Consider the following 22,839-nt stretch of genomic DNA (forward strand, 5'->3'; position numbering starts at 1 on the left):
CTGGACAAATCCAGTTCTGGACAGAGAAAAGGTGTAATTAATGCTTTGGAGCCAATGTTGTGTTGGTCGCCCCCTTCCCCTCGTGCTCTCATCGGGCAGTCGAGCCCCGTTGCTGGCACCCAGTGCGGCCTTCTCTCCGTGCATGTGTGGGAGTTGCATCCACATCCTAACACTGTGATCCTTTGGAGGTGAGCACAGAAATACAGGTCTTCTGTGAAGGGGATGTTAGCCTCTTTTAAGTCATAAAAAGGTTTCAGCTAGAGCTGGCCATGAGGAGTCATCGTAATCTCTTTGCCTTCCTACTCCCCTTAAATGAGCGGGGCCAAGAGCTCTCCTGCACACACCATGTCTCCAGCCCCCGAGAGCGGTATCCTATGGGATACAGCAGGCAAAAAACAGCCCCATCACCCCAGCTGGAGGTCTCTCGAGTGCACCGAAGGTTACCTGGTTAGCGTATGGCTGGCTACAGGACACGGAGAAAGATTTGGCTACTCCACGCCGCTGTTCCTTCGTGCGTAAACTAAAGCAGGCCCATAACTCCTGAAATGTGCAGCCCAGTGTCAGGGTAATGGAAACAGCAAAAGAGTGATGTGCTTCATCTCATTTTTTTTCCCAGCCAATGTGGGGCCACTCCAGTATTTTGTCCCTTCAAGCTTTAAAATATTAGTTAGTGGCTGGATTCCTGCATGGATTTTTACGTTCGAGGCCAGGTTTCCCCACTGCTGTGTAAATCACTGTGGCTTCGTTGTAGCTGTGGGAAAGGGTCTCCTGCTCTAGGTGAGGATCTGGCCCAGGGTCTTGCATTGTCTCAGAGGATATTTTTTTTGAGGTAAAGCTGAGACTTGATGGCAGGAGAAGAGTGGTCTCTAATCCTGTTTGATAAATGATTCCTCTCTGCCAGATCCAAAGAGAGGAGCAAGCTCTACTTTGGCATCGCTTTGCAAATCCCCACTGTTCTCACTGGCTTGGCTGAAGTGAAGAGCGACTGGTGGATGTCCCACACTGCTTTCTTCTGGCCGAGGACTTTCTGTAGTTTACTTCTTTTTTTTTCTCAATTCCTCCGGCTGCCTGATGCCCTTGCTGATCGAGCTGTTAAATCTCATCTCTCAAAGACGAGGGAATTCAATCTCCAAACTTTCCGCTGACAATTTTAAGTGAGCTTAACGAAGGAGTTTCCTATGTTCGTTAGTTGGCTCCAAATCAAGGAAGTTGGCGGGGGAAAGGGGGCTTCAGCTGCCTTTCTGGTAAAACTTTTCCTCTCTGCTGCTGTTTTCAATGGCACTCAGAGGCTTAAAGTTTAGCTAAAGCAGAAAGGTTTGCCCAGTTCCTTCTCAGACATGAAGGAGTCTGCGAGAGCTCTGCGCCTGGGAGCCTGCAGCTCTTGCTTTCTAAAACTTCCTGCCATACCAAACTAAGGAGATAGTCACCAGTGGCAATGGCATAGGTTGGAAGCTGTCCCCCACCTTTGTGCTGGTCTAAAAACAGGAGTTGATCCCTGCAGGATTTTACATGTTCAGAATATTTTTAAGTATGTAGTAAAGCATCAGGACTCCGATTTTGTTTGCTGAGATGCAAGGGCAGGTGAGCTGTCACTGCGTGGCAGCCCCTTTCCTACCTGTGTCCTCACAGACATGCACATGTACTGCTGGCATGCCTTTTGGCCTTCCCGTCTTGAACTATTTCTCCATCCTGTTGCACTTCTGCTGTCCTGTCCTAGGCAGGATGACTGCCAGCAAGCAGCAGCAGTGAAAGGACTGCTGACCTGGCACTGGGGGTGCTGTGTCTAAAAACACCGGTCTGCTCCTCGTTCAGGATTTGATCAGCAGCCTGCAACGCTGGTGGGAAAACCCGCTGAATTCAGGGGGGTGTAGAGGGCTTTGAAGCAGCAGAATGAAATCTCAGTCAGAAACAAGCACTGTTCTGCTGAGCACCCCTTTCCTAGAGGTGTGTGAACACCGCCATTGCCTTCACTGGACTTGTGGTCCAGGAGAAGTCCTTTAACAGGGCTGTTTTCTGTTACTAATGTTGGAGAAACTCATTATTTTTTCTTCTTTTCCAATTTTAGGGGATTCTGCTTTGTCTGGACTGTGTTATGTTTTAGCTGGTTCCTGGGACTCACACAGGGAAATTCTGAAGGTAAATTGCACCTTTTTCCCCCCCTCCTTTTTCAATCACAGTAAGAGCCGAGGACTTCTGTATCAGTTTGGGACCATCATTTAATAATGCCTGAGCCTAGTGCACAGAATTAAGTGCATTTATTGCTGATCATTGCAGAGATCCGCACGCTGTAGATGACGCAGTTAACAGCTGGCAAAAGAACCGGGTTTTTACAGGTGATTACGTGCCCCCCAGGACTTTGAGAAGTGCCTGTCTGCCTGGCGGAACTGGTGGGAATGAAGCCCTTCAGTGTGTCTAAAATGTCACTGGCATCTACCTGTATTTGCTTTTAGGAAGAGCCCCTTGGGGCTGGGGCATTAAGGAATTAAGCATCTCTGGCAGACAGATTTTTCCTTGACTTGAACGCAACCCAACCGCTCCTGGTGCAGACACGATGTTGTGCATACAGAAGTTATGGGAGTTCGAAAAGTAAAAGCAAATTTCAGGAAGAAATATCCCATGGGAGTGGTTGATGGGAGAATTACTATGTCTGGCTCGGTCCCCGTGCTGCAGGGAGAGAGCTCTGTAGGCAGTGACCATGTGTCTTCACCCCAGCTCCTCTAGGCATCCCTTCCCACTGCTGCTGGAGACAGGACAAAAGGTTGGGCTACAGTAATCAATGGCCCCCACGTGATGAGGTAGCTTCAGAGTCAACAAAAATTAAAAATAAATGCATCTTTTACAACTGATATTGGTAGCTGAGCCTCTCTGCAACATCTGTTTGTCAGGGAGCCATCCCTTAAAATAGCAACACCTCTTCCCCGCGGATGTTTTACGCGGGTACATGCTGGAACCAAACAGCTTCCTGCAATCAGGAGACAACAATAAGTGGACTAGCAGGCTCCAGGGCTCTCCTCTCAGTCTCCAAAGCGTGAAGGAAAAATAGAAAGTTGGTCAATGCTCAGCTGTAAGCCAGCCCATGGAGCACTTTTTACAGAAGAAAAAATAACATCCCTGCCATCAGTAATTTTGAAAAATGTAATATTTTCCGAATTCTGCTTCAATGCAAAAGAGGTGAACATCTGGCTGAATTACTTAGTCAAGCAGTTTTCAGAGCAAGTTTTATGTCAGCTCATAAAGAGGCAGAATAAATACTGTGTCTTGGCATCTCCTATTCAAGGAGGTTTTAATATGCTGTTTAGATTCATCTTTATCATGGGAGGAAAATGATGGATAATTATGGGATGGTGCCATCGTTTTTGATTGTTACCATCATTTGAAAGGAAACTCTTTCACTTCGCTCTTAGTGCACTACCTTAGTGTGGCAGACATCCCCCTTCTGAGATGCTTCCTCCGTGATAAAGGAGTTACAAAGTCCTGCTCAATTTCCCCACAATCAGAGACGGGACCAGAAAGCAAAACCTTCCAAGGAAGCAAAGGCTGTAAGGAAACCCTGGTGATTTGAGACTCCGTTATTGCTCAGGATTTTTGAATGAGAGATTTACAAAAACAAATGAGAGCTTGTTCGTAGATGTGCGTGGGGATGAAATGAAGCCAGTGCTAGGGGCTATTGACCAGACCACAGTTACTGCTGTAAGGCTCAGAGATCTTCCTGCACGCTGGAAAATCAGGGAGCACAGAGGGTGAGTTTTCCCTGAGCATTACAAATCCAAGTGATCATGAGGTTAGTGAGTTCATCTGATGCGCACTGACTAAGGGTCTGGGCAGCGACTTTTGGAAATGTAGCACTTGTTCAACCCAGTTTTAGTTGTGGGCATCAGATCTCAGCTGCTGGAATCCAGGAAGCTGCGAGTTATTTCTCTCCTGCCTTTTGGCTTCTTCTTTCTTTATAAAGATTTTTATGTAGGGAAAGGGGGAGGGAGAGGAAGGCGAAGGATAGCAATAAAACACTTTATCCCCTCTTTCAGAGATGATCATGTGCTTGTTTAGGAATCTCTGCGTATCTTGCTTCATGCACAGAGTCTGGTAGAAAAGTTTTCCCTGGTTGCTCAAGTGTTGCTGCAGGAATGCTGCAGCAGGGATGGAGGCACCTGGGAGCAGGCAGCTCTAAGTGAATGGATTTTTTAAAATAATGTGTTTTGATGGAAAAATCTACAGAGGAAAAAAAATGGAAGGAGGAAAAAATGCTTTGCTAAACTTGGAGCTATTTAAAGAAGCCACAATTACCTTGCATTTTACGTTAGTCGATGACATCCCATCATCCCTGGAGACATGCCCCACCAGCCCCGGGCTGTCGGCATGGGACGCGGAGGCAGACGGGCTGGGTGCACAGGAGTCCAGAGCTGTATGCCTGGACCTGGGGCTGGAAAATCCACATCCCTGTCCAGTATGAGGTCTGTTTAAATCAGGCTTTGCGTAGGCATCTAGAATTTGGCTCTACCTTTGTGGGTTTTCAGGGAGAGGAGAGGTTGAGTCGTGCTTTTTTTCCTTTTCCTTAAGCACTGTTTGGTGCAGTTGCTAACAAAGCAGCTGGATTGGTATTGCAAACAGCAGCGGCATCCTTTGAGCAGGGAAACATCCTCACATCTTTGCACAGCAGCTACAAAATGAATAGCTCTCAGAGTGTAAAGCTTCTCTGCCTAGCAGAGACACACCGCAGTCTGTCTCTGGGAGTGAACCTAAAAATACATGTAGAACTTGGAAGCTGGAGTCTAGCTCCCAGCTTAAGCAGTAAATTTAGTTCCTTAGGGCTAAATCCTGGTGCCTTTGAAGTCTGTGGCAAAGGTCCCACTTGACTTTGCTAGAGCCTTGCCGTGGCCTTTACTGTTTGATGGGCTCTGGGAACGATCCAGCTTGAAGATGCTGCTGTGATTCCTGTGTTCAGTGGAGAGAGAAGAGGAAGGCTCTACCTTTGTGGGGTGAGGGACAGCCCTGTAGAGCAATGTGGCAGAAAAACAGTGGGGGACCAAGGATTTCTTAGTACAGAAGTACTGTTATTAACACTTGAACATGCTGTGCACTAAATTACCCTCTCTTTATGGAGTGGGAAAATATCTGTCCTGTTGCACATCTGTCTGACACATCTTCTCCAGGACACTCTCTGCTAGCAAATGAGTCAAGCTGCCATGAAAAAGGAAAGTGGGAATAAAGCTGATCTCAGACAAAGAAAATATTGATTGACTTGTTCTTGCATACAGAAATGGCCATTGTTTTTGCCAAAGACAAGGAACAGAGGTTTTCTCGCTATTCTCCTCCCTTCCTGACCAGAGACATTACAGGCCTCAGACTGGCTTGAGTCTTCAGCCCCTCTGGCCAAAAGTGAGGATCTCTTTCTAGTGCTGGTTCTCCAAATATTGAGAATTGTGCTGAATATTTAATAGTCGAGGGTAAAAGCGGCCAAATTCCAAGGCCCCTCTAGAAAAGCAGCTTTTTTTTTTTTTATTTTCTCCTTTGGACAACCTTTGGTTTGCCTTTTCTTTTAATATAGGAAAACTGCAGTCCCCTGATGTTAACTGGTGTGCAGCCATAATTGGCACTGCTGCACTTCTGATTGTTAAATTCGTACCTTGAGAGATCAGGGTTCGGATTGCACAGCCCAGGCAAGCAGCCTGCTCAGGCTGCCTTCCCCAAAGAGTGCTCAAATGCAAGAGTTGGTCATCGGGTAACAGGGATTGAGTTTGGGCAGGGAGGAGGGAAGGAGACAGAGCTATCCTAGCTCATTTTAACAGTGATTGCATCACGTTAATCATCATCGCCTTACCTTTATCTGTCTTCACCGTGTGGTTGCCATCTTTTATTAGACTAAATGCTGGAGCTGGAATAAGAGAATGAGATTTTGGGCACATGGAGCCCTTTTTTCAGGTCTGAGCATATTTACCTTTGCAGCTCTTCTCACATAGACCTGAGCATCTTCCCCAGTTAAGTAGCTGAGCTGGAGCTGCAGCCAGCTGGCTCCAGTCTGCGTTGCTGTTGCCTGCTAAGCTGCTTTGGACTCCAAACTGTGTGACTGCTATTAGGCCTCAGGGCCAGGAACCAGAGGACTCTGCTTGTATGTCTGCTGCAGGCTTCTCCCAGCATCAGCAGCCAAAGATGGGTGCCTCTGGGCAGCAAGTGTCCTGTCCTGTCTTGGACAAAGCATCCAGCTCCGAGGGATGTTCTGGAGGTGATTCCTACCTGCTCAATGGCAGCCGCAGCGAGTTTCCCAGCTCTCCACAAACCAAGCTTGGTTCCTCCAAATTATTTTAATAATTTAAAGTTGTAAGATGATCCTCTGGGAAAAAAAGCTCTGCTGTTAAGAACCTTAAGCAGTTCAGTAAGATCTAGGTGCAATTTTTTCATGCTAGGAGGCACCTTTTCTTCCCTAAACTCTCCAGAGTCTCTAAGATCAAAAGCTGCTGCTTACTAATCTGGAGAGACACAGATACAAGGCTTTTGCTCCCTTTGAAAGTTCTATTCCTTGCCTTCTGGGGATAGAACATGTTGCAATCCCCGCTCAGTCTGTTGTTCAAATTCCTTTCCAGCTGTGTGGTCAGTACTCAAAATTAAATCCCAGAGAACTGGAGTATTGGTGCTCAGTGGGAAATTTCCTCGCAGTGAGGTCAGCTCCCTCCAGAACATCTGGAGCTGGTCTCTGGTGGGACAGGACAGCTCCAGATGCACCATGGAGCTGATGCATTCTGGCAATTGTTGATGACCAAGTAGAGCATGCACTTGTTCTTCATGCTGTGTGTAAGAGGAAGAGCTATGCTCTCTCTATTCTGATTACTTGAACATATTTGTGTTAGGGTATGGTTGGGGTTTCCTGAAACTTCTTGCACTTTTGCATGGACTGTGTTGACCCCTCATAGATGTCTTACATGGATCCAGCCCTTGGGTTGCTCACCAGCTGACATGTTTTTTGCACTTCCCTTTCAGATGTGGATGTTCTTCAGAGGCTGGGCCTGGCAGGGAAAAGGCCGTCGAGCGGATGGTCCTCATCACGTGCAGTTCCTCAAGGGGTCATTCCTTTCAAATCAGGGGTCATCTTCACTCAGCGAGCGCGTGTCGAAGCACCGATCAGCACCATCCTGCCCGCAGGCTCCAGCATTGACTTGCTCCTAGTGCTGAGCCTGTGCTCCCACCGCATCAACAATGCTTTTCTCTTTGCTGTCAAGAGCAAAAAGAAAAAACTGCAGCTGGGGGTCCAGTTTGTGCCTGGGAAGATCATAGTATACGTAGGCCACAAGCGCTCTGTATATTTTGATTACAATGTTCACGATGGCCAGTGGCACAATATGGCCATCGATATCCGTGGCCAGACAGTCACTTTATTTACTTCTTGTGGGAAGCGCAGAGTACATGCGGATTTGCATTTTAAAAAGGACGAGGCATTGGATCCACATGGGTCTTTCCTCTTTGGGAAGATTAACCAGCACTCCGTGCAGTTTGAAGGAGCCATCTGCCAGTTTGATATTTATCCTTCCGCCAAGGCAGCTCATCATTACTGTAAATACCTGAAAAAACAGTGCAGGCAAGCAGATACCTACCGGCCGAACCTGCCCCCCCTCATCCCCATCCTGCCCAGGGATCCCAGCGCCTCCCCAAGTACCCCACAGCGTATGGAGCCCTCGCTTCAGGGTCTGAAGAACTTGACCACTGCCACCCCATCGCTGGAGTTCGGCAGGGTCACGGCACCCCTCAAGACTCGGGGTCCAGGTGTAACAACCCCCGCGTTGGTCTCGTCCCCTCTGCCAAGACTGACAACCAAAGCCACGAAGGTCACCGTGGCCCCATCTCCTGTCCCATTGAGTACCGAGACACAGCCACCCACTCGTTCGCCGCCTCGGGGGACAGTGACCACCCTCAGGGTGTCCCGGCCCACTCCCAGCACGCGGATGGAGAAAACTCCACTTCCCACTGCCAAAAAGGCCCTGCCAGCAAGCCAGAGCCCTACCATGGCCGGCAGGAAGGAGTCCAAGCAAGAGACCAAAAAGAAGATCAACCAAAAACCGACCATCGAGTCCTCAGAAGCGCCCAGTACTGTAAAGCCCACGAGGAGGAGGATCGATAACACAACCAGCAGCGTCCACTTCGTCACCCTAAAGCAAACCCCGCAGACCCCAAGCAGCGGGCTCCTTCCAAAGAAGCACGTGTTGCCCCCCACCAGGAAGGTGGATCCCAGCAGCGTCCCTCTGGTGTACACCAAATCACCCCTGGGGTCTGCCCGTCCCGTCTCCAGAGCCCGGGCACAGGCCTTCAACCTCACCACCCCAGCTGCGACCGATGGCTATCAAATCTTTGACCCCCTTGGACCCACTCCGTTTCCATTTTTAGTGGGATTTCCAGGAGTGAAAGGAGAGAGGGGACCCCAGGTAAGTTCAAGTTATGTTCAAGTAAGTTCAAGTCTTAATAACTCTTCCCAGTCCCAGCTCAGCTGACTGGTTGGCACACCAAAACCTACAGGGCTTTCTGTAAATCTTAGTGGAATGTGGCAACTCAAAACAGTAGCCAAGCACTACTATCTCTCTGATGACAGATTTAATGTGTATCTCAGTGTACGCATTGGTGCTCTGTGAAGGCAGATGCCCCCTAAAAGTTGATAATTGAAGTTGTTCCTTAATGTTAGTTTAAAAACAAAAAGGAAATCCCGTCCTCCTTCCTACAAATCACTGATCCCATTTCTGATGGCCAGGCTGGGGTTCTGCTGCGCAGCCCTGGTTTTACTCAGGGTGCCCTTTACTTCCCAAAGAAAATCCAGATGCCTCAGAATGGGCCACAAATTAACTCTTTCTTAACCCTGGTTATTAATTTGTGTTGTTCCTGAAATTCAAATCTCTGGAAAAGTGCACTATTCAGCAAATACCGAGATTGCTTCAGGAGCTGTTGTGTTTTTTGTTTGTTTGTTTGTTTGTTTTTCTCTTGTTTGTTTGTTTTTTAACAAACCCTTCTCTATTCTTACGCTGTAACTTATTTTTTTAATATATTTCTTAAAACGTGCAACAAGTTTCCTTTATAAATTTAACTACTGCATTCCTCGCTCAATAACCACTCTCAGGGTGTGTGTCTTGGCCATCAGAAGAGCGTTCACATGTTTTGTAATGCTAAAAGCAGTCAGGCCACACTAATTATCTGCTAACATGTTTTTTTTTTTAATACAAGAATGCAAACAGGATCTTTAATCTGGCCAAGGTTCAGGAGGATTTGGTGTTCCAACCCAAGCCTTTTGCTATACTGTGTATATGAGGGGGCTGTACATGTATAATAAGTTTCTCCCAGACAGACTTTGGTTGCCAAGTTCCAGCCTAGAGCAAATTTTTACAGCTGACTTCTTAAAATAGTGAAAGAAGGGTTTACAATGGAAAATTTGAGACTAGCTTAAGGAACACAATCAGCAGCGCTTGTGTTTGCAGATGAGCTGCTCGTTGTTGCGAGTAACACCTAAAATGCAAGGGTTGTGTTTTGCTAAGCCCTCGACGAGTGCTTATCTTCAAGGTTTGCATCCCCTGCCTTCCACATTTCGAGGCAGTGTGTTGGCTGTCCTGTAGGGAAGGATGCCTGGCTTCACAGGCACGTCCCCTTGTAGTCGTTGTGCTTGGCGTTTTGCTAGATCCCTGAGCACAGAGGGACTCGGCACTTCTGTCTGTGGGCAGTTTTTTCTCTGTTTCGTGGGGATGCATTTCAGGCATCTTTCCAAGAGCAGAAGTTCAGCAGTTGTGAACTGCTCCTAAAACCCCAATTACCTGTACCGGGCACAGCCGTGTGGCCTGCTCTGCGCTGTGAAATCCCAAACTCCTTGCCCTGCAAGTGTTACAAGGCTGACCAAGCTCCAAGCCCCCGCTTCCCCCAGCGATTTAAAGAGCAAATTATTGAACTGGAGTGGAAAATCCCTCTCAGCCTGTGAATCATTGCAAAGAAAGTGATTCGGGCTGAGGGAAGAGATGGCAGGCTTTTTCCATCTGCTCTGGGAACAACTGGAGTCCTGAAGCAAGGCAGAGGAGAACATCTTGAAGTGCTGCCTGGCCTTATCCTCTCCGGCTGCTGGAAACCGAGCCGGCGCTTAGGGAGGGAGAGGTTACGGCTCGGCTGGAGCTGGCGGCCGCGCGGCGCTCGATAGCTGCTGTGACTCACATCGCCGCACCGCGCTTCCCTGAACGTCTCTGACGTGGGAAGGGAAAGAGGAGAAAGGACCGGGATCAGGATGAGGAAATTAATGGAGCGCTCCCATGGCCAGACGAGCGTGTTTCAGAGCAAGCGGTGATAAATGCTTCGTGCTTGAGTAATTACCTGGCACCGTCCTCGCGCTGTTGGGCAGACGGTTGTGGTGAGGTCAGTGCAGCCCTTCCTGGCCTGGGGGCGATGCCGCAGCCCGGGATGGGGCAGGTTGTGGGCTGGGACCTGACGCGTGAAGTCTGCTGCGAGGGTGGGAGGACAAGGCGATTAATTCACTTGTCTGCTTGTGCTGCCTGGAACGAGGTCTTTTCGAGACGCTGTGAAGGCTTCAGGTATCCCCCTGCGGGCAGAGAAGGGGGTACGGAAAAGCTTTTCAGCAAGGGCTGGGGACACCTTGGCTGTGGTCTGCGTGCCGAGGCGGACTGGCAGCCCCCTGCCTCTGCCTTTCTGCCAGGAGAGGAGAGAGGACCGTCTTTCATCCAAATCATCCCCAAATCATGGTGTGATTGACAGATGGGGACGAGGCAGCGATGACTCAGGCACTGTGGTCTCTGTGCAGTTTGTGAACGGTCCCAAAATAACCACGGTACCCACGGTACATCCTCAGCCACGCAGAGGGGCCCCTTCCCCACAGCCGAGGGACACATCCACATGGTTAGAGGAATACAGGCAAGGGGCTAAAGGGGATACCTTCACCTGGTAGTAAAAGGCAGCACCGTCTGTGGGTTAATCTGCCCTAAAAGACCACCACGGTGCTGTGCAACAGGAAACGGAGGCACTGTCCCACATGCAGAGCATTAATGCTTCAGGAATGTTGGGTTTTCTGGGTAGCCAGAGGAGGGAGGATAAAATGCTCTTTAAAAAAAAAATTGCTTGGGAACCATTAATAACCACAAACATTTGGGATCTCTGCTCTGAATCTCTTCTGGAGAGGGGAGGAATGGTGCAAAGAGCCCCCAGGCCTGGCGCTAGGGCAGTAGCTTGGCACTGACTCAGCACCTGGCAGGACCTGCTGCGTCCCCCCGCAGGCATCGCTCAGGTCTTGGGGTCCTGCGTGGGGGCAGGCAGCCTGCAGCATGCCCCCAGCGTGTGAGCAGCTTGGACAGACGCAAAAGAAGAAAAGACAAAGTTGTGTTTTGGGGGCAGCATCTCCAGCCCTGGCGGGGCTGTGATGGGATGCACCTTCTGAGCCCTGCTGGCTGGGGCTGGGGCTATGGCAGCAGCAGGTTTGTAGGGGGGCATAGGGGGCTGCAGCCCCCTCCCTGCCCACCAGCAGGGATACTCATGCTCCGGGCATGCTGCAGAGCTGCAGCGGCCCCTTGCCCTGGTGCAGCCGGGGTCTAGCTGGGCTGCGTACAGCATACCCTAGCGAGCATGCTTATCGGACCCATAGGAGTGCCGGCAGCCCCAGCCTGTGCAGCCAACTCCCCGCGTCCGAACCCCGGTGGCAGCCTCCCAGACAGGTGTGGCGGGTCGCTGGCAGGCAGCACCATTGCAAAGGCAGATGTTCCTGAGCCCGTCCCAAGTCTAGACTGCTCCAGCTGCCATCTTCCGCACGAGCAGTTTGTCTTGGAGCCCGGCTGCTTTTGTAGAGCAGCAGTCCTTGACAATTCAATCAGCGTGGAGGGGAGAGAGGTGATTGGGAACACTGATAAAATATGAAGTGCCTATTTCCAGTCCTCCTTGTACCAGAAAAAGCTGCTCAGGCTGACAGTCTATGATAAATTAAGGAACACACAATGTGTTTGAATGACTCTTAATGAATGAGTCATGGTTTCTTTTGAAAAAAAAAAAAAAAAAAGAAATCGCATGCTTTGTATAATACATGGGAAAAGTTTTAGCTTCACTTATGCAGTTGGATCATAATTTTTTGCTAATTTAACCAGAATTATCCCCAAAGGGAAAAAATCTTGTAGGCAAATGACAACATCAGAGAGCTCTTACGTGCGTAAGACAAAGTTCATTTTGAAGAGTAGTCATTGAGAGTGTGACTGAGAGAGGAGTACTGCAAAGGATGCAGGGATGTGTTATACGAATATATATATATAGTTATTTTATAAACCTCTAAAAATAGAAAGTGAGTGATAGAGAATGGGATCCCTCTATTTCTTTACACCCCTTCAGACTTCCTTCCAGGGTCTGGGTTTGCTCGAGACTCTGGATTTCTCATGCAAAGTCTGTTCCTGAAATGTCTGTAGGAAAGCAGTTTTCATCAAGCTGGAACCCAAATATTTTGCTGTGTATTGTGCTGCCATGCTATGAGGAATCCAGTTGTGGACAAGGACTTTTCTGAGAACGGTGTTGCCCAGACCCAGAATAAACATCTCTTTCTTGCGGAAATCATATTACAGGACTGGCTTCCCACCAGCATCTTGGTTTCTGCCAGAATTTCGAGGTCTTTTGTTTATAGCCTGGTTGAAACCCAGATGTGTCTAAATTATAAAATAATAAACCTGCGTAGGAGCAGAACATGACCAAAGTGCTGGACTTTTTTTCTCCAAGCCTCCAGATCTGTTTCAGGCAGTGGTTCAAGCTGGGTTTTGGTTCAGGTCTTGTCTGCTTCCCTGCGGAGTGCCTTTTCTGTGATAGAGGGGAACGGAGCCACTGGTGCTGAGCATGGGAGGCAGAAGTACAGCGGAAAGACCCTAGAATACAGATGTGTCAGTCTGTCGGTGTGCTCTGGAACGTGAGCTGAATCGTGTCCTGGGCGGTCGTCTGCTATTTACTGCCAGGCTGAGTACCTGGCCCTGGGGAACCAATTCCAGAAATACTTTGCTAGCTGAGCAATTCGAATCAGTAATCGTTCAAAAAGGAACAGAGTCATTTCCCAAACCAGCAGCACCGATTCCCGTACCGATAACGGTTTCCTCGAAGCCCTCCCCAGACAGGCTCAGCCTTGCTCAGGTTTTGACACCTGAAGACACCTCGAGTGGCTGCTGGCTGCTGCAGGGGGAGCCCTGAGGAGGGTCGTGGTGTGGGAAGGGCAGGGGGATGAGCGGGCTGATCTCAGCTGCAGGAGGAAACAGTGAGATTTCGCTTGTCCTCAGGGCCCGATGTATTTCACTTTCAGACAACCTAGATTAATTTGCAATTTGAAGCTCAAAAAGCTAAGAAAAAAAGTCATTTTTTTTTGCGCCAGAAAGTTTCCCAGCAGCAGCTTAGAATAAATCCCATAATCATTTGGTGGGATCAGGCATCGTTGCTAATGCTACCGTGGGAAACTGAGAAGGGTTAAACTTCCATGTGGCTGCCACGAGCTGCTCCGCGGAGCTGTTCAGGCTGGTTAACAGCTCTGCTGCTTGGCTTGAGAAGAGAGAGTATCTGCTTCTGCCACGTTTTCTCCTTGATCTCCCATTTTGCTTCGTGTGATAGCGGGGCGTGTGTTCCCTGCCACCGGTTTGCAGCCAGGAGCAGGGAGGAAGCCAGGGAGCCAAGACCCAAGGTGCGAGGAACAGCAGCGTGCTGCGGGCGGCTGTCAGCTGCGCTGGTGTTGCAGAGCATCCGTGCAGTGGGAGGGCAGGAAGTGTGCTCCTCCAGCTGCCAGGCAAGGGAAACTGTGCCTCTCCGAGCCCTTCCCACTGCTCACAGTGGGCTTCTCTGGGGATGCTCTCAAGGGTTACAGTGGAAAAGGTGCACACAGGCTCTGTTTGGTTCATTTAATGCTTCCCCGCATCCCCGCCGCGGGGTGAGGATGGGGTGCGGGGACTGCCTGGGCGCTACCTGGACGTCTCTCGCTCTTGGTGTCTCGGAGCCTTGCGTGTTAAGTGGGACAGCATCCATCGTCTGTAAGTAGCTGGGCCCCAGTCCAGCCTTATTCTTCTCTGGCTGCCTCTACAGATGTGCATTTTTCTGCGTGTGTGTTTCAGCACAGCTCTCCCCAGGCAAAGCCAGTTGTCTGACCTGGGCCTCGTGTTTGAAAACCGGAGCTGGATGACACACAGCCATATGTATGGGGCACGGGGCAGAGGAGGAGTGAGTCACGAGGAAGGCACGGTACATGTCCCATCCAGTCCAGCTACCAAGGAACCACGTGAGAAACCAGAGCGTGGCCTTGCAGCGTGTCATGTTTTACAACCACACGTGTTCATCCAGCTACCCCCGCCATCTCCACCTTGCTTATTCATCTGTGGTCATGCTCTTGCCCTATGCATATTTACCACGGAGTTCTGACACCTTGTAGCTGCTCATCCCACAGTCACCTTATTCCTCTTACCCTTCACAAGAGGAAAAAAAGGTTGAAGGAAAGGCAGCAAATTAAACCGAAGCAAAGTGGAAGGGACCCCAGAGGTACGCACATCTCTTTCTGTGCTGCCCCAGCTATCTGCTAACCCCGTATCCCTGCTCCAGTGCAGGTGTTAACTCTCTCAGTATTTTTGTTAGCTTCAGGGTGTTCTGATCAGTGCACGTTTTTGGAGAACATTTTAACTCAAGTGGCCAAGTACAATTGCAGCTGCTGTTAGCAGGAAGGTAGAAGAGGTCACCTCGAGGCTGGTATGCAGGAACACATTTCTCAGGCAGTTGCATCTTCTCTTTCACATCTCCCTTTAGGGGTGAAGTTTTTTGGTGGAGAAGAGGTTAAAGGCTTGAATTAATCGTTGGTAAACTCTGTTAACTGTCACTACATCAGTTGCATTGCATTCATCTGATAGTTATCTTCCCAACTAAAGGGGCAAGGGGATTTTTTTTTAATAAAAGCCTGGGTTCTGGAGCACAGTTATGCGTGGGGCTTAAAAAAATAGTGCAATTGTGTGTATTTGCACAGCTGTATAATTGTGTTATGTGCGGAGCCCTGAGCTGGCACAATGGCAAATTAAAATGTTGTGCGTATTGCTAAAATGAGGGTCAGCTGTATCGGTGAGGGTTGTTGGTACAAGGAGCAGTAATACTGTGTCGGCCAGCAGCAAGCAACTTGCAGAGGGGTCAGAGAAAGCGTCGCAGGCCATTCAGACTGGAAATCAACAGGACAGGGAGCAGCAATGGGTATCAGCAGCGAGCAGCAGCAGAACAAGTGCATCCCCGCGTGTCTCAGAGCAGGGCATTCGCTGTTCTGTGCCGTGTAGGCTTTTACACCTTTAAATCAGTCATTTTCGTGATGTTTTTACAGCAGATAGACATAACTACAGAAAACAATGTTCTGGTTCATTTGATGTCCTGTCAAATTAGTCGCACAGAGAGAGACTTGCCCGGGGCTTTGTTTACTCTTCCCCCTGGCTTTTCCCTACTGTCCCGAGGTTTGTTTGAATGTCTTAAAATCTCTCTCTTACACCGATCAGTTTATTGCTTCCCCGCTGTACAGGAGGCTGGTAACATCAGGGGAGCGTTCCTTTGTCAGTTAACTGTATGGTCCAGGCAGGTTTTCTCTGTTTGCAGTCTTAGGCTGGGCATGAGCCTTTGGGTAGGGATCTCCAGGGTTTGTTCTTATTACTAAATCCCTCACTTGACGATTGGAGATCGTGAACTTTCCACTCCTCAGGGCCAGCAACACACAGCAGAGCCTGAGCAGTTCTGCCTGGCAGCCCTTCAGCAGCGACGGGGTCGGCCCTGCAGCGGGCCCTGCCATCGGGCACTGCATTTCTGCAGGGAAAAGCTGCTGGGAAGGAACTGAGGCTGTGCTGGGACCATGCAGCCGCAGGGCACGAGCAGCACCTGCTCCATGCACTGCACCCAAATTCCCCACGGCGCGCTGCTCCCTCACCGCTGCGCCTTGGAGAGCTCAGGCCGCCTTCCAAACATCCTTCGGCCGCCTGCTCTGGACCTCTGTCCCCCCTGAATGCACTGCAAGCCCAGCTTGTGTAACCAGCTACTAGAATATAAATCCGCTGGGAGACGCTTTAATTAACAGCTATTGTTGTTAGCCATGTTTGGCTTGGGGGAAAGGCGCTTTGCAGAGCTATTAGCAGTTGCACGCGGCTCTCCAGAAATCTGAATTCTCCAGTCCATTGAAAAAAATAAATACATAAATGAATAAATTCCAAGAAGTTCAGACCTTGATGGTTAAGTGTTTTTTCCTAACCTGTTTCAGATCAGCGCACAGCTGTGCGGCTGATATCTCCAGCTTGTTCTCACCCCCTTACAAGAGCCCCCACTTCTCTGACCTATCTGCCTCGACCTCTCCTGTATTACAGAGCCGTACTTCGGAATTCCCAACACCGACACCAATTTTATTACATTTTATAACATGCTGCTTTAAAATATGAAGTGCTTGGGTGCAATTAGGTGGCAATTCGTGCCGGAGCCTACAACACCACTACACCCTCAGGCGGTGTGTGTTACAACCCATGGTTTATTCCAGCCCACCCTCGCCAAGGTGCTAACACGTCGCTGCTGCTGTGTGCCGGCACGGAGCAGCAAACTGGGGCTGGGAGGCAGTCGTGTTACCCCTGCCTTCCAGCACAGGTCCGGGAAGCTGGAAGTGTGAAACAGCTGTGCTCAGGGGAACGCGGTCCTCAGCAGAGAGATGTGAGCGCTCTGTCTCCACTCTGTGGGAATACGTGCTTCTGCAGATGTTATGGGCACGGCTTTTGTCCCCTTGTAGCGACAGTGTAAGCTGAAGGGGGATTCTGGCCTTGTTATATGGCCTGTGTCACCAGGTGGTTGTGTTATGGGTATCTCTGAAACAGTCAGGAGCACTATCCCGATGTAGAACTGTCAGTAATGCTTATTTTTTTCTTTTTTAGGGACCCCCAGGTCTGCCAGGCTTACCAGGACCACCTGGCAAGAGAGGTTCCCGGGTGAGTGTTTTAAAAACCTCTGTTTCTTTGCATTTGTACTTGTATCCACATGTCCTGCTGCTCCAAGGGCTGCTGTATGGTCCTCTGGCTGAGCAGTGATTGCTTCAAGCCCCACTGTTGAGGTCTGACCTTCCTCCTTTCTCCCCTTCCCTGCTAAAGGCTTTCAGGATGCCACAGCTTGGTGATATGCAGCCTCTCCGAGCTCAGGTTTGACCTCAGCAAAGGCTGGGGGTGAATGTTTCCAAATGGCTGTCAGAAGGACGAGGAGCTTGTCTCTCATTTGGTCTCCAGGATCCATTCATTCTTGCCAACCCAGTGCTGTTGCTGGCTTTGGCTGCTTTTTGCCCTGTTCTTCACTCTTCCTAGACTGCTTCTTTTGCAGTCCTGCACTGTCACTGTGCCTTCAGCAGTAGCACGGTCTAAGATCAAGGACTCAACAGCAAGGGCAAACTTCTGTGTTTCCCAAACCAGAGACCTGCTCTCTGCTTCGTTTTCAAGATCTGGAACAAAATACCTGAGCTGTTCTACAAGATTTGTTGCAAATTCCTGATTTTTTTCCTCCCCATGCTAAAGTCTGGTGCAGATCTTTGAGCAGTGGATGCCACGCTGAGGAAACGCCTGGAGCTGAGCACTGCAGCTAGCTGTGCTATGTGAGAAAAGCTCTCTGCATTGGCCTAGCTGCAGAAATAGCGTCTCAAAGCTGGGCAGCGTGCCCTACCTCGATACAGTTAACTGTTGGCACCGTTTTCATGGCAGCAGTGTGCTGTCCTGCAAGGTATGGTCGTGGAGCACATTTCCTGAGCGCTGCACTGATGTGGGTTGGGAATCCAACAGATGTAAGTGTCTGAGGCTGAAATAAGGGAATATTTGGATTTGTGATCCAAGCAGCATCCTGGCCTGGCAGCAGAGGGAGATTTGCTCACACATACTTGGCTAAAACTCAGCCCTATGTAATGTCTTTAAAGAACAACCAAGAGGCTAAGAGCTAGAGGGTTGTGCATTCCCCGAGGACACTTGTTACAGTCCTGCGAGATCTGGCAGCAACTGGTAAGATAAATGCACCTCCTTTCTATAGCAGTAAAAAAACCAATGGTCTGCAGGACCAACTGCAGCATGGACATGGGTATCGACAGACCTGAACGCTGATTGAGGCCGTAAGTGTAGGGCATTAGATAGCATCAGGCTTGAGTGCTTTATGGACAAGACGAAGCATTCCACATCAGATATGGGTGTTCCAGTGCTAGCTTAAAGGCTGGACTAGATGATCTTAGAGGTCTTTTCCAACCTAAACGATTCTATGATTGTGTTCTTTGGTGAAATATCAGCATGACTGGTCTTGCAGCTTCAGTATCTTCTGCTTACAAATGTCTGAACAGGGACCACATCGGCAAATGGCCTGGAGTTTGCCATTATGAGCAAGTCCCCATTAAGGCCGAGGGTTTGGTCTTACCCCAACTCACTCCTCACAGGGGGTGGTTGGTGTTACTTTTTGCAATCCTGTGGTGTGCAAACGAATTCCGTGTCTGGAGCCCCAGCTTCATCCCCTGCCTGCTGTGTGAATGACCAGCTTTCACCTCTAGCTCTGAATTCCACTACCTGCCAAAACTCCAGTTTTTCTAGAAGAAGGAAAAAAAAAAAAAAGAAAAAAAAAACATAAAAAAAAAACATTGTGGAAACCATGTCACAACCTGGTGTTACTCCCCAGCCCTGGCATGATCCATCCTATATTTAAGACAATCCCCTGAAAGACAATAAGCAACAAAGGATTTCTGAGCTCAGTCCCTGCCAGAGGTGCTGAGAATCAGCCCAGAAAAGAGTTCCCAGTTAGGAAGTGCTCAGCACAGCTGAGCCTGGCTTGGCTCAGGCTGCTGCAAAGAGGCTGTGCTAATTTTGGGAGGGGGCAAAAGGGTCACTCTGTAAATGTCTGGCCTGGAGCACTGGAGACAGAACTGCTCTGTGCATAAGATATTTTGACTTTGCAACATGTTTCTAGTATTTTTTTTTTTCTTGTGGTTCTTCAGGGTTTAAGGATTTAACTGCAAGGAAGAGGAACTGCCAGAAACTAAGACATGCTTAGGGGAATTCTTGCATCTTTTGCTTTTGTTGTGCATGAGTCACTTAAAAATAAACGTGCAACATGGCCAGGGGGGATGTTCTACCTCTGCTTAGCTTGCTCCTCAAACAAAGCAGCCACACAGTTTTTGCACCATCCCAGCCCAGGGGCAGCCCATGAGGTGTCCCGTGAGGCTCCAGCCCAGGCTTGGACCTCCCGAGAGGGGGTGAGTACTGTGTGCAACTTGCAGAGCTGGGTGCCAGGGGAAGGGATGGATTTCTTCTTGTCACCAATGCAGTCTATGGCCTAGAGCATGAGACATAATTGCCCTTGTTGTAGCGTGCATAACTTCTACATTATTAATGCCTGTACAGTAACTTGGCTTATTTGAAAATCAAGCTGCAGCATTTGAATCATGACCTGCTGTAGCTGTGAAGTCCGTAAAGGGTCCGTCTTGCTGATGTAGCGCAGCATTTCTACTCCTTTGAATTCTGTATTGCCTGTTTTATTTCCCTTTCTCTCCTCATATTGGTCGGAGTAAAATGAAAGCTCAGCTTAGCCTTTGCTTTGAGGGTGAGACTGTGGTCAGCGACAGTTTGTAAGAAAAGCTGGCTGAAGCCGTGACTGCCTCCTGGTTCCCAGCAGATGAATCTCTCTGGACTCGCATGCAGAGTGAGAACGTTGCTCTCCATGTAAGCAAATGCCCTGGTTTACAGTAACAAACGCCAGTCTGTAAGAGCATGGAAGAGGCTGGGTTTGGGACACATCTCTGCGTTCAAGTGCAGCACGGCTTAGAAGCCCAGTGGGGAGCAGCAGTCGCAAGAAAATGCCATTTCCTTGATTTTTAAATGTTGACCCTCCCTATTTTAGGAGAATGAAATTAGTTGTGCACCTGACCACTCAGAATCAGAGATCTACTGAGACAGATTCAGCACGTATGCATGCCCTCCTCTGCAACCACAAAGGCAGAGAGATTTATTAAATACAAGCAGGGTGTTTCTCTTCCTCCCTGTTGCAGAAGGGACTCCAAGGGAAAGGAGTTAAAATGCTGCAACTCGGATGACTGGAAGTGATGACTGATAACACTTTCTCCAGCACCTGCAGACCTTTGTAGATGTGCTGCGTTGGCCCTGCAGGCTCCACAGGAAGGTTTACTACCTGCTTGTATCCAGCTCAGATTGTTTTCAGCTTTTGCCTGTCTGAGAGGCACAAAAGAGCTCAGCCCACACCGCTTCTCCCAGGAGCGTGCCTCGTGTTGGGAACCGTGTGAGATCCAAGGTGCCTGTCGGAGGGAAGGCAGTTTTATCAGGGAAGGCTTTCCCCAGGTTCCTGTGATGTGGAAGCCCTTCGCCAGGCATGAGGTGGGATGCATTTTCCAAGCAGCATCACTCAGGCACGCACACAGCGCCCCGAGCAGAGCAGCTCAGTGCAGGTCGTGCATCGCGTTCCAGCCTGGAGCAGGGTTTTTTTTGTGACCTTTACACTTCTTCAGACACCGAGGTTTAGCAGGGAGGTGGTGGCTGAGCTGGGTTCTGCTGGCGGAGCTGTGCTAACAAGCTCTGCAAGCAGCTGCCAACAAGGGGCTCCTGCTGGAGCCGTGGCTGCTGCGCTGCTGGAGCTTCCCCACCTCACCGCAGCCCCGATCGGCTTTGCTCTGGGGCTGCCCATGTGCTGGGCTGCCAGCACGTCTGTGCTGGTCACAAACTGCATCTCATTGCAGTCCTCACTGATGTAGCTAGGCCAGCAAACTGCCCACAGTTTGATTTGACTGCAGAGAAGTCCTGCGAAACATGGTCCTTGGTTTTAACCGGTGCTTTTGGGACAAGTGCTTCATAGACCCTCGTTATCTGTCGTCGTCCCCCGGTGTAAAGGAGACCCTCGTTATCTGTCCTCCTCCTGTCTCCAGGAGATAGCAAGTCCATGTGTGACAGACAGGAGTCCAGTCATTGGCTTCACTCCCAGGGTAGCAAGAAGGAGCCATGGTCAGAGCTCCTAAATAACACAGGAAGCCAGGTCCTGCTGGAAGTCAGTCTCCCCTTCAGACAGGTGAGCTCTCAGGTACCATGGGAGTGTTTTACCCAAAGTGTTTTACCCACGGCCATGCAGCAGGCCAGAGGCACAATTTGGAATAAGCCTGGCATGCTGCAGTTGTTCCAGCCCCTCAGACCACTGCAGGAGAAACCCAAAAGGATGAGTGAAGGAAGCACACCAGCATTCACTGATGCTCTGGGATGCTCTTACCATCCTTCTGTGAACTGTAGCAGCTTGAGAGATTGCAAGGTCCCGGTGTAACACATCCCTGTTACATTTGGCCTGTGGTTGCAGAAAGTCTCCCTTTCCTTCAAAATGCAGGGCTTCCCCCCTAAAACAAGCAGGAACTTAGTCAGCTCTTCAGGCTCCCCGGTATCTTCATTCCATGAGGAAGATTTTCCAGTTTCTGAAAAGAAGTGTTTGTTTGGCTTCACTATAAATATTTAGCTCGTTTTTCAGCAAGCCAAAGGTCAGAGTGGGATCTGTAGGTCAGGAGCAAAGAAGTTGCTTTACACAGTGAAACCTCAAGACATAGTAGGTTTTGAATGAGTGGTCATTCCTCTGACTGAAGCCTTCCAGCATTTAGCAGGAGTTTGGAGGGTATTTCCTCCCCCTCGTGATGGGGGCAGCTGTGCACAGTCCCACTTTTGTTAATTTTTGTGGGCTGTGAAGCAGTACACATAAAAGCGCTTCTGTGAGCAGGGTCCCATCTCCAGGCACGTCACCCGGAGGAGCTGGATGGTGCAGGGCAGTTCTCAAGTGGCTGTCGTTCACGGGAAGGACATTCCAGGGAGATTACAAACACGTCACCTTTGGGAAACCCTCCTCGCTTGGAGAACACATTCGGGGATTGTTCTGTCCTCGCTGCTGCAGAGCCTTGGGCTGCTGCTGCCCCGTGATAAAATGTTCCATGGAATTTGTGGTGCAACGTTTGGGCGATTTCAGATACAAGGCAGCTTGTCACTAGGCTGGGTTGTTTCAGCACTTGTAAGGGTGTCAAAGCAGGTGGGTAGAGGCACAATGGCAAACAGTAACGCGTGCTATGGGATTTTTTGACCTAGTGGTCTCAGCGTTGTCCTATCCTGTGTGTAGAAAAGGGAAGCAAAACTGATACAATGATGATAAATATATTTAGGAGGATCCTCATTTCTAGATATGAGTGGGAAATTGAATCAAATCCAGGACAGCCTGAGTAGAATATAGCAATTAGCTGTAGGCCTACAAAGCAATTAACTCTTGAATGGCTTCTCCGTGGCACAGGGGCTATTTCGGGGACTGCAGGCAGGCAGTTGTGCTGGGCACAGCAGGAGGAGAGAAATGAACATTGGATGGCGTTTAATAGAGCGAGGCTGGGGAGCTCAGGGGCATGATGACTCTTACTGGGGTTTGCAGATCAGTGCGTGGATTAATTTGTAAGGCCTGCCTGTTCAGATTTCGTACTGCTAACAGCTCCCGAGGCGGATGCTGTCCCGTACCTTTTGTTACTCAGCCCAGGTAACTGTACCACACTGCATCTTCCTCCTCTGCCAAGAATGTGGGTGTAAGCGTAGATTCATGACTAACCATGTTGGAACACATCAAGATCAGTTATTTTTACCATTTTTAGGACTACTGCCAGACTACGCCCTTTTCTCTCTGCAGTTACGAGAGCAGTTTAAAATGTCTAGCACAGCCCCCAGATGTGGTCACGGCAGCCACTGGTGTGCCAGGCTGGACTTCCCACCGTCACCCCGTCAGCAGGATGTGGCTGCTTCTCACTAGGATGAGACCACGTTGGTCTTCGGGAACAGGATGGGGTTCTGATCACCCTTTGCTCGG

The 22,839-nt window shown here is 49.5% G+C and overlaps 1 protein-coding gene across 4 annotated transcripts in view; it reads left to right on the forward strand.

The window, feature by feature from the left end:
• COL27A1 (collagen type XXVII alpha 1 chain) overlaps nt 1-22,839 on the forward strand; it is a 150,018-nt gene that overhangs the window by 8,419 nt on the left and 118,760 nt on the right. For all 4 annotated transcript variants that reach the window (XM_035341656.1, XM_035341657.1, XM_035341658.1 and 1 more), the window contains 3 exons: nt 2,066-2,136; nt 6,973-8,408; nt 16,884-16,937. In XM_035341656.1, the coding sequence (XP_035197547.1) occupies nt 2,066-2,136; nt 6,973-8,408; nt 16,884-16,937 (1,561 nt within the window). The remainder of the gene's footprint in view (nt 1-2,065; nt 2,137-6,972; nt 8,409-16,883; nt 16,938-22,839) is intronic.

This window comes from Oxyura jamaicensis, chromosome 17 (assembly GCF_011077185.1).
Source record: "Oxyura jamaicensis isolate SHBP4307 breed ruddy duck chromosome 17, BPBGC_Ojam_1.0, whole genome shotgun sequence".
Lineage (NCBI taxonomy): Eukaryota > Metazoa > Chordata > Aves > Anseriformes > Anatidae > Oxyura > Oxyura jamaicensis.